We start from the raw sequence: 19,325 nt of genomic DNA on the forward strand, positions 1-19,325 counted from the left end.
TCCCTGCTCCCATTGAGCCTTTGATTTTTTACTTTTGTTTTGAGACAGGGTCTCATGAAGTTTTCTCATCTGGCTTTGAACTTTGAGTCCTGGGCATCCCAAGAGATTTAGATGACAGGTCTACCCCTCCTGGCTCAGCTTAAATGGATCACTTTAAATATTTTTTTTTTCCATGACAGGGTTTCTCTGGGTAGCCTTGGCTGTCTGTCTTGGACTTGCTTTGTAGACCAGGCTGACTTTGAACTCAGAGATCTGCCTGCTTCTGCCTCCCGAGTGCTGGGATTAAAGGTGTGCACCACCACACCCGGCCCCCAGATCACTTTCTTAAACACTTAAAATAACTAGCAAGAAAGCAGAAAGTTAGTGACTGTCAAGGCCACTTGGGTTGAGTGGCTCAGTCTACCCTGTGGGGCTTGTATTTTGGTGTGATAATTATTCTTTTTCTCACTCATTTACTTAAAAATTAGTGTGTGTGTGTGTGTGTGTGTGTGTGTGTGTGTGTGTGTGAGAAAGAGAGAGAGAGAGAGAGAGAGAGAGAGAGAGAGAGAGAGAGAGAGAGCACATGTGTAAACGTGGAGGTCAGAGGACAATTTCGAGGAGTCTATATGACTATTCTTTCCTTTTATCATGTGGGTTCCACAGACTAAAGTCAGGTCATCATGCTTGGCTGCAAGTCCCTTTGCTTGCTGAGCCATTTCACCAGCCCTCATTCATTCATTCATTCATTCATTCATTCATTCTTTTGTTCTGGTTTGTATTTTGTTGCTGTTACTGTGTTTTGTTTTTTGTTTTTTGTTTTTTTCAAGACAGGGTTTCTCTGTTTAGCCCTGGTGTCCTGGAATTTGATTTGTAGACCAGACTGGCCTTGAATTCAAATAGATCTGCCTGCTAAAAGCTTGTGCCACTATGACTGACTTGTTTGTTTGTTTGTTTTTTAAGACAGGGTTTCTCGGTGTAGCCCTGGCTGTCCAGCAATTCCCTCTGTGCACCAGCTTGGCTTCAAACTCATCCCTGCCTTTGCTAGGATTAAAGGCGTGCGCCACCACTGCACAGGCCACCCATTCATTCTTGTGTCCACCTGAGAAACTCTGATGGTGGGGCCCTGGACCGCATCGAGTGGCTCACTCCAGGGCAGGTGGAGTGATGGACAGGTAGATTACCCCTCTGAGTGGGGATCCCCATCCTAGGGACCTACTCTGGGGCAGAGAAACCGCATTAAAAACAAGTCAGGACTCCTTGGGAGATCGGCTCTCTGAGCCTCCACAAACTCAGGTTTCTGGTTTTTGTTTTTTTGTTGTTGTTGTTTTTGTTTTGAGACAGGGTCTCTCTGTGTAGCCTTGGCTGTCCTGGACTCACTTTGTAGACCAGGCTGGCCTGGAACTCACAGCGATCCACCAGCCTCTGCCTCCCAAGTGCTGGGATTAAAGGCGTGCGCCACCACGCCCAGCTAAACTCAGGTTTCTGAATTGTGTGACGTAGCTCCTAGCCCCCTCTCCCTCATTAGATGACTCACACCCAACTTCAGCAGGTCCTAAGTTGGTCAGGACAAACAAGCAGCTGGGGCCTCAATATGACCTCGGTGCTTTTGTTGGGGGAAGCCCTCATTTATCCCACGAGTCTCCAAAGTTGGGCTAGCCTCCTCTCCACACCCACTTTCACCGAAAGACACTCCAGAAGGATGGTACAGAGACGTTTATTGAATGTTCATGGCGCTGGCCCATATGGGTCAGAAGTGGGGACCGAGGCCTCTTCGGTGCTTCCTGGAATGTGGCTAGTGGCCACTGTGGCCATGAAGTGGTGCTGGAGGAGACAGCTGGGGCCCACGGTCGGCCTCTCATTGCTTTCCAGACGTGGGTTCAAGGAGTAACTTTGCCTGGGACGGCTTACCCCTGGCTCCTCCATCGTGATTGCTGTGTTCAAATGTTGGTGGTCAGGTGACATCTCCTTGGAGCCTGAAAAACAGCAATCTGAGGTGACTTCCTCCTGTGGCCCATTCTCCACCACAGTGTCACACCCCTGGCCAACTTCTTGCTGATTACCTGAGTGCCTCATGCTCTTCACACAACAAATCATTGTTAACAATATACCACATCACACAGTAGGAATGGCCCATGTTTCTCTTGAGTAGGGGAGGCCACTGCTAGGAGAAGAAGGGCTGACTTTCATCGTAGCCCTAGAAGAGGTTTAAAAGCCATTAAAAACTTACAAGTCCGTTTTCTAAACGAGGACACAGGATTTAAAAAAAAATTATTTATTGGGGCTGGAGAGATGCCTCAGTGGTTAAGAGCACCGCCTGCTCCTCCAGAGGTCCTGAGTTCAATTCCCAGCAACCACATGGTGGCTCACAACCACCTATAATGTGATCTGATGTGCTCTTCTGCAGAAAAAGCACTCATATACCATAAATAAACAAATAAATTTTTAAAAAATTATTTATTTTTTAAAAATTTATTTATTTTTTATTTTTTTATTTTTCAAGACAGGGCTTTTCTGTATAGCCCTGGCTGTTCTGGACTTGCTTTATAGAACAGGCTGGCTTTGAACTCAGCGATCTGTCTGCCTCTGCCTCCCTGAATGCTAGGATTAAAGGTGTGCCACTACACCCAGCCAGGACACAGGATTGTTACACAGCCAGCATGCAGAGGAGTCCTGGCTATTTGTAAAACATCTGTTGTTCTCTGCTTTAAGAACAGAGTCTAGGGGCCAGAGAAAAGGCTCAGAGGTTAAGAGCACTTGCTGTTCTTCCAGAGGTCCTGAGTTCAATTCCCAGCAACCACATGGTGGTTCACAACCATCTGTACTATGATTCAATGCCCTCTTCTGGTGTACATGAAGACAGTGTACTCTTGTACATAAAAATAACTAAATCTTTAAAAAAAAAAAAGATGAGAGTCTAGGGGCTGGAGAGATGGCTCAGTAGCTAAGAGCCTACTCTTGCAAAGGACCTGGGTTTGACTCCCAGCACCCATATAGCGATTCACCACTGTCTGCAACTCCAGGTCCAGGGCATCCAATGCCTTCTTCTAACCTCTGTGGCGCCAGACATGCATGAGGGCAGCAAGTAAACATGCAGGCAAAACACTCATACACATAAAATAAGATAAATAAAGCTGAAAGAAGAACCAATTGTAGTTGTGTGTGCTGCACACTCCTGTGATCCCAGAGCCTGGAAGCAGAGGCTAGAGGATCCCAAACATGTGAGGCTAGCCTGGGCTACAGAGTGTGCTCTTAACTCAAAAAGCAAGCCAACCAAAGATTCTTCTCTTCCTTGACTCCCCTTTTCCCTGCCTCTTGTGCCTGAGCTAGGAAGGAAGCTCACCTGGCCTTTGATCCCCAACCCATTGGTGACATTTTCTCTTCCTTTCCTGTCACTACATCCCACGGCCACTTTTAAATCCTATGGTCACCTGGACAGTGGTGGCGAACACCTTTGATCTCACTCGGGAGGCAGAGGCAGGCAGATCTTCACACTGGAGGCCAGCCTGGTGTTCAGAGCAAATTCCAAGACAGCTAGGGCTACACAGAGAAACCCTGTCTCAAAATTCCAGATAAAAACTGGGCATGGTGGCGCACGCCTTTAATCTCAGCGCTCGGGATGCAGAGGCAGGCAGATTGCTGTGAGTTTGAGGTCAGCCTGGTCTACAAAGCGAGTCCAGGATAGCCAAGGCTACACAGAGAAACCCTGTCTTGAAAAACAAAAACAAAATGAGAGCTACTTAGGGCTAAGGGTACAGCAAAGCTTAGCATATATAGGGAACAAATAAGGGGGGGGCGGCACTTAATTGATAATGCCATGAATTTAAGACTAAGTAGGAACTATGTAAACACCATCCCTAATCTTTTCAAAAGTTACTTTACAGATCGGATAGGACCCAGAGCACAGATTTGCCTAGTGGCAAACCATGAGGCTTAGGCTGGAGCCGTCACCCTCCAGTTGCCTGCCAAAATGACAAACACAAAGGGAAAGAGGAGAGCCACCTGGCAGGTGTTCTTTACGCTTTTTAGAAAGCCTGGGGCTGTCCTTTGGCCCTGTGTATGTGAATCTGCAAGTAAGGTGACATTGTGACATCAAGGAAATAGGCATTGCTCAAAAGGAATGCCCCAGAGGTATTACCAGGGCCAAACTGGCAGAATCTACCGTGTTACCCAGGATGCTGGGCTGGGCTTGTGAAACGTTATAAGAGCTAACAAATCATTGTGTTTGTTTGTTTGTTTGTTTGTTTGTTTGTTTGAGACAGGGTCTCTCTGTGTAGCCTTGGCTGTCCTGGACTGCATTAGCTCCTCAGCACAGGGAGGAATGGAAAGAAAGGAGGGAGGGAGGGAGGGAAAGAGCAAAAGATTCTATCTTTATTGCATGCCAGATCTGAGGGATGGGATGGGATGGGGGATGGGCAGGATCCTGGGCATGGGAGGGAAAGTGTGTCTGAAGTGGCTTTTTCATGGCCACTTGCCAAGGCACCTGTCACACCACTCTTGCCTGCCCCATCATTCAGAGAGATAAAGACCACACACACACACACACACACACACACACACACACACACACACTGCAATGATTACACTGGAAAGCCTGGGAGATCTGGTTGGCATCCCCAACACACACAAGCTCACTCTCTGTGGGGACCTGGTCATGTCCCCTGCCCAGTCTTACTCTTTTTCTCCTGTAAAATGGGAGCCATGATCTCTCCTGTCTTACCAAAGAGCAAGACAGCAAAGCGAATGGAGGCAAGAGTCTATAAAGGGGGCAGGCTTCTGGCCTGACGCTGTGGCTGCAGAGGGAAGGGAAGGGCGACTCGATGAAGACTGCGCTAAACTAGAGCTACACTTGTGCAAGAGGCAGAGAGGCGAAAGAGATCATTTAGTAAAAGGTCGGGGGTTGCAGCTTAAAAAGTAAGAAACAAAAAGCAAGAGCACATGCTATCTCAAACCGTGGTGACTAAATAGTTTGGATGGTGACTGGGTACCAGGAAGCAGGCGCGTGGTCTCCATCTACACGGGCAAGGATGAAATATATGACTCTTAGCCACAAAGGCTGGGGCAGGAGCAGGGAGGGACAGGGAGACCTGGAGCAGCCACAGTTCGGGCTTGATGGCATGACAAGATGGCTTGAGACACGTTGGAACCCTCGGACCACGGTCTACACACTGTGACCCTTCGGGCAGTGTATCCAGTGTCTCTGACACGCGGCTGTCACAGCTGCATGTGGGTGATGCTAAGCCCACTGGGGCAGCTGAGAAGGTTAAATGAGATAGTATGTGTGCAGTTTCAGGGCATCTGGCCCGCAAGCGGCGAATCTCCTTTCTCAGCAGCAGGGTTTGAGATAGAGCTTCTCAGTCACTCACTCACTCACTAGGTGACCTGAACCTCCGTTTCCTCATCTGTACAGTGCAAGTGGTCACACCTGTCCCTGCTCAGTTGCCTTGTGCTGATAAACTTCTAGTTGGTTTCCTTTGTGACAGGGCTGTCCTGTCTTCTCCTAAAGGATGGACCATCGGACGTACAACTGCTAAATAACAGGGCATACATGTTTTTAGTGTAAGAAGGCATTGCCAAAATGGCTCTACGGAGTTGTTGAGCCAATTTCTATTTCTGCGACCAGTGTATCCTTCCAACTTTCTCACAACTAGTTTGACCCATGTCTGAACTTTTGTCAGTATCCTTTTTATTTATTTTAAGATTTCTTTCTTTTTTTTTTTTAAATGTGTGTTAGTTTGCCCATGTACGTGTAGGTGCACTATGTGTGTGTAGCGCCCTTACAGGGTGTCAGATTCCCTGGAGCTAGAGTTAAAGGACGGTTGCGAGGCGCCATGTGGGTGCTGGGAATTGAACCTGGGTCCTCTAGATCTGTTTTAGCCATTTCTTAACTGCTAAGCCATTTCTCCAGCCCCAGTGTCTTTTTAATTTTTAAGGCATATCATGCTTTTCTATAATCATCATCATCATCATTGTATGAAGACGACGATGACGATGATGATGACGATGATGATGATGATGATGTGTGAGCACATGTGCCATGGTGTGTTTAGAGGTGAGATGACTACTCTGCCAAGTCAGGCCTCTCTTACCTTTACAGAGGTCCCAGGGATTTAACTCAGTTGTCAGGTCTGCTGAGCCACCTCACCAGTCCAAAGGGGCTACCATTCTTACCTTGCATGGTCCTGATTATTAAGGCTGATAATCTTTTTGTGTGCATTGTGAATTTTGTTGTTGTGGCTGTTTGTTTGAGATTGTCTCAGGCTGGACTCAAGCTTGATACATAACCAAGGGCAACAGTGAACTCCTGATCCTTCTATTCCTACCTCCCAAGGGCTGGTATTATAGGCATGGTATTACCAGGCTTGTATTGGGCTTTTATACTGCCGCTGCTGCCGCTGCTGCCGCCGCTGCTGCTGCTGCTGCTGCTGCTACTACTACTCCTCTTTCCTCATTGTTTAACGATGTGTCTCTATATTCTGGATATTGGTCCCATCTTATTTTATATACAGCAAGTCCTGCTTATCCACAGTAGCTATGCAGCTGCATTGTATAACACCACCACAAACAGCCAATACTAAAACACTGCTGCTAAGATAAAATTGGGGGCAACTTGGGGCTGGAAGAAGGAGGATTAGGAGCTCAAGGGAGTTCCAGGCTAGCTCTGTCTTCTAGGGAGAATATGATGCGGTTTCTGTGTGCATTTGGATATATTTTTGTCAGACAATCAGTATTTAACTTTGGCTTTATGTGCTGTTGATTAAAGACATCCGATTTAATATGTTTCTTTTTAAAAAATGTTTGTTTTTATGTGTATGAGTGTTTTGCCTGCATCTATGTCTGTGTACCGTGTGCATGCCAGGTGCTCTAGGAGACTGGAAGAGGGTATCAAATCTCCTGGAACGGAAGTTATAGATGGTTGTGAGCAGCCATGTGGGTGCTGGGAAATCTAACCCAGGTCCTCTGGATGAGTAGCCAGCCGGGCATGGTGGCACATGCCTTTAATCCCAGCACTTGGGAGGCAGAGGCTGGCAGATTGATGTGAGGCCAGCCTGGTCTACAAAGCAAGTCCAGGACAGCCAAGGCTACACAGAGAAACCTGTCTCAAAATCAAACAAACAAAAAACAAAACAAAACCAAAAACCAACCCAAAAACCACCAACCAATCAACCAAACAAAAATAGTAGACAGTGTTCTTAACTGCTGAGGCATATCTCCAGTCCCATGATTTTTTTTTTTTTGAGACAGGGTTTCTTTGTGTAGCCTTTGCTGTTCTGGACTCACTTTGTAGACCAGATTGGCCTCGAATTCACAGCAATCCACCTGCCTCTGCCTCCCAAGTGCTGGGATTAAAAGCGAGTCCCACCACGCCCAGTTCAGTCCCATGACTTAAAATATATTTTTGGTTTATTAACATTGAACTCACATCCAATGCCCTGAAACTCATGTCTAGAGTTTAGCACTCTGTGTTCTTCACAAAGCACAACACAGCGTTCCAATGCTCGGGGGCACTTCAGAACTGTCTCTGGAGGCATTTCAACAGGGAGACCATCCGTGAACATCACACACATGGCACAAAATGGTTGCAGATGGGCACAGAGAGGACACGTGCTTACAGAGTGTGGCCTTGATGGACATTATCTGGGGCCATGTGCCCCTCAAATTTATGTCACTTGGTACATATCCACATCTGTAATAACCTCATAAGTATTTCAGGTACTTATTTCGAGGTTACAAATACCTTTTAGCAAGTAGGCAAGTTAAAAGCATACACCCTGAGGATGGACAGGACTGACTATTAGAAGAGATGCTCACACTCCCTCCTCCCCGTTCCCCGCAGCCCCTCCTTGTTTTTTAACTGTATATATGATGACTTATATAGTTTTTGTTTGACTTAGGCAAATTTGTCAATTTGTTCTTCTGCTCAGGATTTTTTCCCAACTCTACAGGCAGCCAGTGGAAGCATTCCACTCCCAACAGTCTTCAGGGTACAAGAAGGCTGTTGCTTGTTGCCTTTAAGTTAGAAAAGTAATCTCTTGGCCGGGTGTGGTGGCACATACCTTTAATCCCAGCACTTGGAGGCAAAGGCAGGTGGATGTCTGTGAGTTTGAGGCCAGCCAGGTCTACAAATCAAGTCCAGGACAGCCAGGACTACAAGAGAAACTCTGTCTTGACAAACAAAAAACAGCTGGGCGTGGTGGCACATGCCTTTAATCCCAGCATTTGAGAGGCAGAGGCAGGTGGATTGCTATGAGTTCGAGGCTAGCCTTATCTACAAAACAAGTCTAGGACAGCCAAGGCTACACAGAGAACCCTGTCTTGAAAAACAAAAACAAAAAACAAAAAACAACAACAACAAAAGAAAAACAAAACCAACCAACCAAACAAACAAACAAAAAAATCAACCAAACAAAAAGAAATTAATCTTGGGCTAGAGAGATGGCTCAGCAGTTAAGAGCACTGACTGTTCTTCCAGAGGTCCTGAGTTCAATTCCCAGCAACCACATGGTGGCTCACAACCATCTACACTGAGATCTGATGTGTACTGATTACACAATAAATAAATCTTTAAAAAACAAAAGAAATTAATCTCTTACAAACACTAGCATGCAGAGCTCTCCGTCTCCCTCTGAGACTGAGGTATTACCCACCTCTGCCAGCCTGATGTTTGCCACCCTTGCTCACGGACCTCCTCTGTCTTCCTGGCCCTGCTCCCTGTACTTACACATGCGCAGCCCACAGTTAGTGGGTGGAAGAATATGACTCTGGGAGGGAAGGCATGGGCGAGATCTCATTTGACCAAGGCCCCAGCTCAGCTCACCTGTGAAGTGGAGACGACACCCACCTTGGCTGCCGCGCACTCAACTGTCCTGAGAACTCTCTGGCCATCATGGACTTGGATGTTCTATACTTCCTTATCAGAGGTTATGAAGTGTGCAGTATGGCCTTAAGAAAGGGCAATGCTTTTTTTTGTTTTTTGTTTTGTGGGTTTTTTTTTCTTTTTGTGTCCTCTTCTGAGGTTCTCAGTGGCCCATGGTAATGAAGGGTTAGTACAGCAGATTATGAACAATAGAATCCCCCTGTATTCAGTTTCTGATCAAATGTTGATTGTTGAGAAACAGCAAGTTTGTCTGAGTAGTTCTGTTTTGCTTGGGAGAATATGCATATCAGTTTGCACTCCCTAAGGCTAGAATGGAAACACCATCTTAGAAAAACCCGGCCATGCAGAGAGCTGATGAGGGCTGAGCACAGGAGGGGTTTGGGTCAGAAAGGTTCAGCCCACAGACCGCCTGGGCAGTGTGCATGTTCCAGAACGCTCAGAGGGCAAATGATCTACATCTCATTTCTTTCTCACCTTCCTTTCATTTTCTTTCTTTCTTTCTTTCCCTCCTTGGAGACGGGGTCTCACTGTGTAGACAAGATTGGCTCAGTCTCACCTAGATCTGCCTACTTCTGCCATCCTGGGGGGATGGGATTAAAAGTGTGTCCTCCCATGCCTGGCCCTCCAGACTGTATTTCTTTCTTTTCTTTTCTTTCTTTCTTTTTTGTTTAGGTTTTTGAGACAGGGTTTCTCTGGGTATCCTTGGCTGTCCTGGAGTGTCTTTGTAGATCAAGCTGGCCTCGAACTCACAGCGACCCACCCACCGCTGGGATTAAAGGCGTGCGCCACTACGCCCGCCCAGCTCAGACAGCGTTTCCAATGACCTCTCCCCCATAAGGAAAAGTTTGAGCCTGCCCATTACAAGGGCATCATGTAGCTTCCTTCTTACCTGTTGTCTGTAAGCTTAAGCCCGGGTCCAGCTTGGTGTGAGGTTTTGAGCTGATGAACAGGCAGCAGAGCACACAGGCAGTGACGATGAAGGCCAGAAGGACCACGGCTGCCGTAGAGAGGCCCACAAGAGCTCCGATGCTGGGGAGAGAAGACCACAGAGGGCTGAGCGCTGGGGCCTATGGGGCAGGGTGGTCCAAAAAGCCAGATATGTGAGTGGTAGGCATCATCTGGTGCCTGAGGAATATCAGTGGAGGTCGTCTTCTGGTTTCTAAAAGAGTGTATGTGTGTGTGTGTGTATGTGTGTACTTCTTCCTGCCAATTACATGCAGACACACTAATGCATACATACATGCATGCATATATACATACACACACACACACACACACACACACACACACACACACACACTACAGGAAAATATATCAAACTATTATCAAGCTGCCTCTAGGTTTAATGCAGGCTGTAGATAGCTATAGCCCGTTGGGTCCTATCATTGTGGAATATTCAGGACAGGGTTTCAGTTGCCAGCATCTGTATCTCTTTGCCTGAGAACTTTCTTAGACACAGAACAAAACTCTATTTGCTCATTGAACAAGTCAGAGGGATGGATAATGAATGCTTCCTTTCCTTGACCAGCCCACAGCCCCAGTGGTATATATATTTACCCAGCTCTGGTGGGGTAACTGTGAGGTATACACTGTAGGCCCTAGCAGAGGCTGAGCCCTGGTTACCTCTGTGTGACTTTCTTGGTAACATAACCTATTCTTGGTGCTTTCTCTCTCTGTTTCATTTTCCTACCCTCTACCAGTGTTTTCCGGGGTCACTTTCCATAAAAACTACATAGCCAGGTGTAATGGCATATGCCTTTAATCCCAGTACTTGGGATGCAGGGACAGGTGGATCTCTGTGATTTTAAGACCATCTTGGTCTACATAGTAAGTTCTACAACAGCCAGGGTTACACAGAGAGACCCTGTCTCAAACACCAACCAAACAACAAAAGCTATTTGTTATCAGCTCTTCATCTTAGAGCACAAACTAACACACTCTAGCTTTGCCCGCCCGCTCCCCCTCAGACCCCCGACCACCACTTATAAATTCTTTTGTTTCTGTCCTTTTCCCCATTTTCCCCATTGAATATGTGGTGTTTTTTAGTTCTTGTCCATACTTTGAACAGTTATCTTGGGCCAGGGAGAGATAACTTACATGATGAAGTGCTTGCTTGATTTGCAAGCATGAGGACCCAAGTTCAACACCTAGATTCCACGCGGCAGTGCACACTTGTAACCCAAGCACTGCAGGCATGGAGGCAGGAGGATGCCCAGGCCCACTGGCCAGCCAGCCTAGCCTAACTGATGAGCTCAAGCCTAACGGGAGACCTCCTCTTCTCAAGGGAGGTGGATGGTGCTCTGGAGAAGCACATCTGAGGTTGCTGGGCTCTACACATGCATGTGCCCCTGTGCACACATACATACACACACATGCACATGTGATATACACTGTTGTTCATGGTGGCATTTGAGTAAGGTGAGATGGTGTTGCAGCTGGTAGACCTGTGTGCAGACGAGGACTTCCTCTTTTTTTTTTTTTTTAAAGATTTTATTTATTATGTATACAATGTTGTGTCTGCATGTACACCTGAACACCAGAAGAGGGCACCAGATCTCATAATAGATGGTTGTGAGCCACCATGTTGTTTCTGGGAATTGAACTCAGGACCTCTGGAAGAGCAATCAGTGCTCTTAACCGCTGAGCCGTCTCTCCAGCCCCGGACTTCCGTCTTTATGAGAGACAACTATGAGCACCAGGATGGCAGCGTGGCCTCTCAGAGAGAACGTTTGTGGAACGCGTGAGAAGACTGGAGGGTGTGTCCCACACTGGAGGTGAGTTAGGGAGCGAATGCATCTCCGAAGCGCATTGTCCCTGGTGTTCTGTCTGAGGACTGCAGGGAGAGACAGAGGAGGCCCTAAGAGGGAAACCCTGATTTCAGTGCCAGATGGACTTAAAAGGATCAGAGTTGTCTGATGGGAGAGGCACTGCCTCCTGGGGCGGGCGGGGGGGGGGGCAGTAGACGGGGGGGGGGGGGAGCGCAGCCTGGGGGGTGAGTTCCACAGGACAGACAGCTGCCTCTCCATGAAGTCAGAGTCCTGCTCTGCCAGAAACCAAACTAGAGGCCTCTGCTCTTAGGAGATTTTGCTGTGCTGACTCTGAAAGACAAAGACCCACTGTGACCCCCACCCCAGCCCCACCCCCCAAGAAAGTAGTGAAGGAGCAGCAGCCGGCTTCGAGATTGAGGTACTTTTCACAGTTTGAAACCTGAGTCTGTCATACATAAGGGGAAATATCACCTTGCTTTTCTGACCCTCATTTGTCACGGCTCCTACCTCACCAGGTGGCCCCTAAGGGTGAGGTGGGATGGTGTTTGCCATAGCTGAGCACCAGCTCTGCCCTTCCGGAAGGCTACTGCCCTCCGGCTCATATTCTGGAGAGAGAATGGAGAAGGAAGGAGGTTTCGGCACCTGGGCCAGATGGTGTGGTTACACCAGCTTCCCTCTATGGGATGTCTTCTTTTCCTGAGGTGGTTGGCTTTTAAAGATGGCTTTTCCCCCCTCAAACACACACTTTTCTCTAAGGATACAGTGTTTACCTGGAGATTTATACGCTTGCAGGAGTGATATTTCATGAAAAGGGCCAAATGAACTTTGGGGAAAACAAGGTCTCCTTACTGCAGTGCTGGGGGCTCTGTCCAAAGCACGTGTGGTCCAGGTGTCCTGAGGACCCTTAGCCCTATGCTTTGCAACTGTCTTGATGTTTATTAACTATGTCGTGTTAGAACTCAGGAAGTGGGCTCAGCAGTTAAAGCCACTGGCTGCTTGGCCAGAGGACCAGGGTTCCATCCCCAGCACTCACGCGTGACAGTTCACAACCTTCTGTAACTCCAGCATCAGGCACACGTGTGTGCAAAACACCCCTCCCCAACCACACCCGCCTCCTCCACACACACACACACAAAAGAACCCAGGAAGTCACTTCACACACTGGAACCTTTCTACTGCTTCTGGGGGGGTCACACTCACAACAGGATCTGACCTTATCCTGTCTGACCTTCCACTGAAAACCTCTCTAAGAAGCTAAAGCATTCCACAGGAGAGGGTTTCCAAGGCAACAGGAGGGTCACAAGAAGTGATCAGATAAGGGAGTGATGGAAGAGGAGAGGATTACCAGCTGGGGGCCCAGGGGGTGACTCATCTCTGCACTGTAAGGGCCAGCCAGCTGAGTAGTCAGACTACAGGGTCAGCAAATGTTTTGGAGGGAGGTGAGTACAACAGCTACAGGAAGCCGGAAAGGTTCAGACAGCTGTTAAACAGGACAAGACTGGGTTTGGGGTCAGGCAAGCCTAAGTTTTCATCTCAGCTCTGCCACTTCTCACTGGGGTGCGCCCAATAAGAACCCCTCTTGAGTCTCTCCATGGAGCGATGTCTTAGGGCTGTGTGTGTGTCGAAGTGTGTAGCTCATCCTAAGCTGGGTTCTCTAAATCTAGTCTGCTGCGATAGCGCCAGGAGGCCCAGCTCACTTTCAGACTCTGAGCTTTGCACCCCACCCTTACAGATGAAAGGGGGGCTCTTTTCTACTCTTTACCTACTCAATGCACTGAGCACCTTCACCTGCGCCCCACACTACGTCACCCCCCTCCCTACACTCTGTCTTCTACGAGGCAAGCATGAACACTGCTCTTTACCTTTTTATTTATTTTTTTGAGACAGGATCTCGTTGTGTACTCAAGTCTGGCCCCAAACTCACAGAGAGCTGCCTGCCTCTGACTCCCAGAGTGCTGGGATTACAGGAGAGCACCACCTCGCCCTGATAAATCTGTGGTTTTCAACTTGTGGGGGTCGAATGACTCTTAGGGTCACCTAAGACCATCAGAAGACAGAAGACACAGATATTTACAGTACAATTCATAAGAATAGCAAAATTACAGTTATGAAGCAGCCCAAGGCCCTGGGTTTAATATTCTCTCTCTCTCTCTCTCTCTCTCTCTCTCTCTCTCTCTCTCTCTCTCTCTCTCTCTCTTCGAGACAGGGTTTCTCTGTGTTGCCTTGGCTGTCCTGGACTCACTTTGTAGACCAGGCTGGCCTCGAACTCACAGAGATCCGCCTGCCTCTGCCTCCCGAGTGCTGGGATTAAAGGCGTGCGCCACCACCACCCAGACAGCCGGGCAGATTCTCACAAGAACAATGGAAGGTCCTCTCGCAGGGAGTAATTGTCTTTTGTGTCCCTCAGTGCCTCGAATGGGTGAATACTTGAGAATAGAAAACAAATTAGTACGATTCCTTGGGTGTTTATACAGCAGCCAAAATGCAGGCTATGGTATTCTGGTCATCTGAAAATGTTTTAGAATTACAGATTGGACACCTTAGAAAAAACAATTTTTGGCTGGGCGGTGGTGGTGCACGCCTTTAATCCCAGCACTTGGAAGGCAGAGGCAGGAGGATCTCTGTGAGTTCCAGGCCAGCCTGGTCTACAGAGAGAGAGTCCAGGACAGCCAAGGCTACACAGAGAAACCCTGTCTGGGAAAAAAAAGGGGGGGTGGGGAGAAAAGAGAAAAGAAAAAGCAATCTTTGTAGTTGTAATTGGCACATATCAAGTCGTTTTCATCTCTCTTTTGGTCCTTGCCTCTGTCTTAATCAGAAATGGAAACAATGATTGGTCATTTCCCCCATTTGGTGGGTAAAGAGACGGAAAGACTTGGAGACACTTCAGCAGCTTATGATGCCCTGTTCCCATCCCGGAAGCCCACAGTCTGCTTACACACTGTTAGGGAACAAAACTCTCAATGACCCACTCCGGTTTTGCTGACAACCTCTTTCCCAGAGCAGACTGAGGGTCAGCCTTTGGGAACTCAGGGGGCTCGAGACCCACTGCCCTCCAACCTCATACTTAGGGTTCAGGATTGTCAAAGTCGACCAAAGCAACGCTGTCCCTGAGCAGCCAGGGAAAAGGAAGTGCTTACACCCAGGCCACACTTTATTGAGATGGCTGGAGCTGGTGTCTGCTGGGGCATGATGCCACTGTGTCACACTGAACTTGCAGGAAGCCCTGACCTCTCTCTTTTTTTTTTTGCTTTAGTGCGAGCATAGGGTACACCCCCAGGACTCAACGGAGAGGACAGGGAAGGGCTGAGATGGGGTTGGATGGATTGCAGCATCCGGTGAGGATGAAGGTTTGAGGAGGTGGTTTGCATGCAGGTCTAGAGCCTATTAAAGTAAACAGCTGAGGTGGCTAAAAAGCAGGCTCGAGGAGTGGGGGGGGGTGCTGGGGGGTGCTGGGGGGGGTGCGGCAGGTGACAGAGTTAGGACCTGGGTAGGAATACGAAGTTCATAAAGCCGAGGGTGGGGTTGGAGACGGCATCAGGTACAGTGCCCAGATGGGTGGACGTCTGTGTGAGGACTAAAGGCAGAGTCTGGGGTTCCTCTGTATGTCTGAAGATGGTATTTGCTGTTAGAGTGAGGGTTTGGCTTGTGATTTGGGATTGTGTTGAAAGTGACCGGCAAAATGAAGTTCAGAATAGGGACTGAGTGAGAGTTTTGGGGTAGTGCAGGGGAGGTTCAAGCGAGGTTCGAAACAATTGTTGGGGTCCGCTGAATTGATATGGAGCTACAAGGGTGCGATGACGGGGAGAGTAGGGTCGGTATTGGCAATGAGGATTAAGGGTGATTTGAGGGGTGGGCCCTCAGATGAAAGTGGAGGCTTTCAAGAGGCTGGCCTGTGTGTGGGTCGGCTAGGGGGCCTTAGATGGGAGAAGGGGTTCGAGGTGAGGTTTGGGCCAGGGCCGGTACCTGAGCCACCACATGTAGCTGTGCTCGTAGGGGAAGAAGCTGTGCGGGTCGTCGCAGCAGTACTTGTGGTCTCGGAAGCCGCAGCAGAAGACCGCAGCCGCCTCGCCCCCCGGCAGCGGGCAGCTGAAGCCGCGCACCACCTCCTGCTCCGCGCTCACGTAGCTCGAGCAGGCGCCGCTCATTGCGCCTCCTTGGGTCCCCCAGACGGACGGCGGTGCGAGCGAGGGACGGCGGCCGGAGACCCAGCGGAGCCCGAGAAAAAGACCGAAGGCCAGGCAGCCTGGCAAGTGAGCCGGCAGAGGCGCGCAGAGAAAGGCGCGGAAGAGCGGTGAGGACCAGACGCCTGGGGACCAGGTGGCCAGGTGCGCGGGCGCGGAGGCAGGGGAGCGCGCGGGGACACAATGGGGGCGGGAGCTGCCCCCAGCCGCCGAGACACCATGCGACAGGGCCAGAGAGGCAAGGTGGATATTTGAGGCCCTCGCCAGCGCGAGGTACCACCTTGTCGGGCGCCAGGACCCTTCTCAGAGAGGTTGTGTGCTACGCAGGAGACAGGCGGAGTGATGTCCTCTCAGGCTGACGAACACACTAATCCATTTAATTGGCAAAGCAGTCTGAGGACCAGGAATTTTCACTGTATAGACGGCAGCTGAGGATCAGAGACAAATCATTTCCTGGGGCTCTTCCTGTGCCCATGGGATTACAACCTGCTGCCTTGCTGGCTCTCAGAAAACCTCTTTTTCACTTCCACACTGGCCTTGAAGTCTTGATGACCCTCCCCCCCCTCCCCAATCTCCAACTCCCAAATGCTGGGATTCGGGTGTGTGCCACCACATCCCGCTCTTCAGTCATCTTTTTTTAAAATCGTACTTTCTAGTTTACCTTTCTTTCCTTTCATCTCCTGCTCCCTCTTTCACCCACAATGTTTATACATCTCCTCTTAGCACGCCTGCTATTGGCCAAGGACAATAGGGCCATTGTCTCAGGAATAAGCCTTTCCCCACATCTCAATTAGGGGCTGCTAGCCTTCACAACTTGCTCCCAGACTCTCTCATCTTGTATGTCATTCCTGTCTGAAGGTGCTCCCAGATAGCGTCGGTTTCCCCAATGTACCCTGAGAGGGTGGACAGAAGATCCTCAAGGACTTACCCAGTTCCTTGGAGCCCAAGCTCCCTATTTTCACAGAAGGATACAGTAGGAAGTAGTTAGGGTGATGCTCCCCTTTGCTGGGGCGTGTGTGCGTGTGTGTGTGTGTGTGTGTGTGTGTGTGTGTGTGTGTGTGTGTGTGTGAGATCGCGACTCTGAAGGGCTCTGGTGTAATTTAACTGTCCTCCCTTCCTGCCTCTCCCCGTGCTTCTCTTTCCTGTGTCCTCTAAGGCTGGTCCACAGATGGCGTTGTGTCCCCAGCCTCTGACCTGGGCACCTGAAGGGGTCAGGATCTGGGTTTGGTGGAGGAATCAGGGGGAATCATTAGGGAGAGAGATCAGTGTAGGAGTCAGCACAGGACCGGGAGGTGAAAGGGGAGAGTGCGGGGATTGCTGACACAAAGGGGCTCCAAGTGAGGTGACAGGGAAGGGTTTTGAGAGGGTTTAAGGCTCACAAAAAAGGAGCCAGATTTGATGGCATGAGCCAGTAGTCCCACCATTTCAGCAGGCTGAGGCAGGAGGATTGCTTGAGTCCAGGAGTTTAAGGCAAGCCTGGCAATACGGATCTCATCTCAGAAATGAACTAGGACTTCCCTTTGGCATCAAGTATAGCTTAAAGGTAGATCATCTGCCTAGCATGCGTGAGGGCCCAGGTTCAACACCGGCACCTTAAAACCAAGAAGGGTTGTTATTATTCTGTGGTCCCTGGAGACTGGGTTGGTTGGCTACCATTTTGACTTCTATCTATCAGAAGTAGGGGTGGAGCCGGGCATGGTGGCACACACTTTTAATCCCAGCAGGGGCAGAGGTAGGTGGATCCCTGTGAGTTCCAGGCCAGCCTGGTCTACAAAGTGAGTCCAGCACAGCCAAGGCTACACAGAAAAACCCTATCTTGAAAGGCCAATAACAAAAACAAAAACCAAAAACCAAAAACCAAAAACAAACAACCTAGGGATGGAGGGGAGGAGTCATTTGCGAAGAAGTGAGGCCTCTGTGAGACACGGTCAGCTGGCAAAACTGGGAAGACAATTCCCCAAGCCCTTTTTCAGTCAAGAACTAATTTATTTCTCCCTAGTACCAGAGAGGAAGGATTATGCCCTTGAGGGAAACAAGCACAATGTCACACAGCCATCAATGGCCCAACTGGAGTGCTGCCATGACTGTCCAGCCAAGAGGTCCTTTAAATTCTCGATGAAGTATATAGGCTGCTATTAATAATGATTTTTTTAACTGAAAAAAAAATTATTTAAGACCATAAAGGCTGTCAGCCGCTGTTTAAAATGTCAAAGAGTTAAGAGATAAATCTACTAAGCACTATAATTTGTTGTTGTTGGTTGTCTGGTTGGCTCCTGGCCGTCCTGGACTCACTTTGTGAGCGCCACCACGCCCAGCTTTAAGCACTATAATTTTGAGGTCGTTTCTGTAGTGACAAAGTTGTAGACACCTTTACCGTGCTCTTGTTTTGTTTTGTCACTTGTTTGAATTCTAGAAGGAAGTGCTGGAATTCAGTTGGAAGCGAGCATTAACAAGGACGTGATTTTTCCCTCTCCCTTACGTCCGGAAGATTCTGTGGATTTGTGATCCTGTGTCAAAATCATCTGCTTCCTTTGATTTAGCTCCTTCCTTAATATTTGTTCCTTTGTTATACCTGCTATGTCCCTTCATAATATTTTTCCTGAAGACACTTATTTCTCATCTATCCTATGACAAGCAATCTCTCATCTTGTATGTCATATTAACTTGAAAATCTGTATATAAGCCAGGCAAAACGTGTGTGTGTGTGTGTGTGTGTGTGTGTGTGTGTGTGTGTGTGCATGATTTGTTCTACCCGTCCATGAAATGCTGGTTGTTAGGTTTGGCAGCAAGCATCTTTGCTTTCTGAACCATCTTGCCAACTGAAAACGTATTTTGAGTTACGTGTTTATTTTCTCATTTTGCAGACAAAATGACTGAGATTCCCGAAGGTTAAGTGACTTTCCCAAAGCATGTAGCCAGTGGCCATGCAAGTTCGTTCCCATTTTCCCTCCCAAGAGGAAGTCTGTGAGCCAAAGCCTTTCATCCCCAGAAGAGGAAAAGAGTATGAGAGAGCACAGAGAAGGATGGGCGGGAGGAGGCTTACACCCCCAGAGAGCCAAGTGTCAACTGTCATTTCTACTTTTGCTTTTCACCGTGTCTTTATTCCTCACAACAACCTGTACAGTGGTATTCTCTCCATCAAAACAGAAAAACTAGCTAGTGTAGTGGAATGCACCTGTGATACCAGCACCTGGGAGGCAGAGGCAGGAGGATTGCAACAAATTCCAAGCCAGCTAAGGTTACATATCAAGACCTTATCTTTAAAAAGAAAGAAAGACCAGGAGTGGTGGTGGTGGTGGTGTGGGGTTGAGGCTTCATGCCTTTAATCCCAGCACTGGGAAGGCTTATCTCCGAGTTTCAGACCAGCCTGTTCTACAGAGTGAGTTCCAGGACAACCAGGGTTATACAAAGAAACCCTGTCTGGAAAAACAAAAACAAAAAATGCCCCACCCCCAACAACAAAGAATAATCAAAGAAACAAAATCAACAAAACACGTATGTATTTTTTTTATAAAAAAAAAG

At 48.5% G+C, this 19,325-nt stretch overlaps 1 protein-coding gene across 1 annotated transcript; it reads right to left on the reverse strand.

Moving 5' to 3' along the window:
• Nucleotides 1-1,691: 1,691 nt before the first annotated feature.
• Nucleotides 1,692-15,942, reverse strand: SHISAL2A (shisa like 2A). Its single transcript, XM_084788118.1, has 3 exons — nt 15,586-15,942; nt 9,744-9,883; nt 1,692-1,952 (listed from the first exon to the last, which is right to left on the reverse strand). Exons 1-3 carry the CDS (start codon nt 15,765-15,767, stop codon nt 1,705-1,707), a joined length of 570 nt encoding a protein of 189 aa, XP_084644244.1. The 5' UTR covers nt 15,768-15,942; the 3' UTR covers nt 1,692-1,704.
• Between the last annotated feature and the right edge of the window lie 3,383 nt (nt 15,943-19,325).

The sequence above is a fragment of the Acomys minous genome, assembly GCF_964271855.1.
Source record: "Acomys minous genome assembly, chromosome: 6".
NCBI classification, from domain to species: domain Eukaryota; kingdom Metazoa; phylum Chordata; class Mammalia; order Rodentia; family Muridae; genus Acomys; species Acomys minous.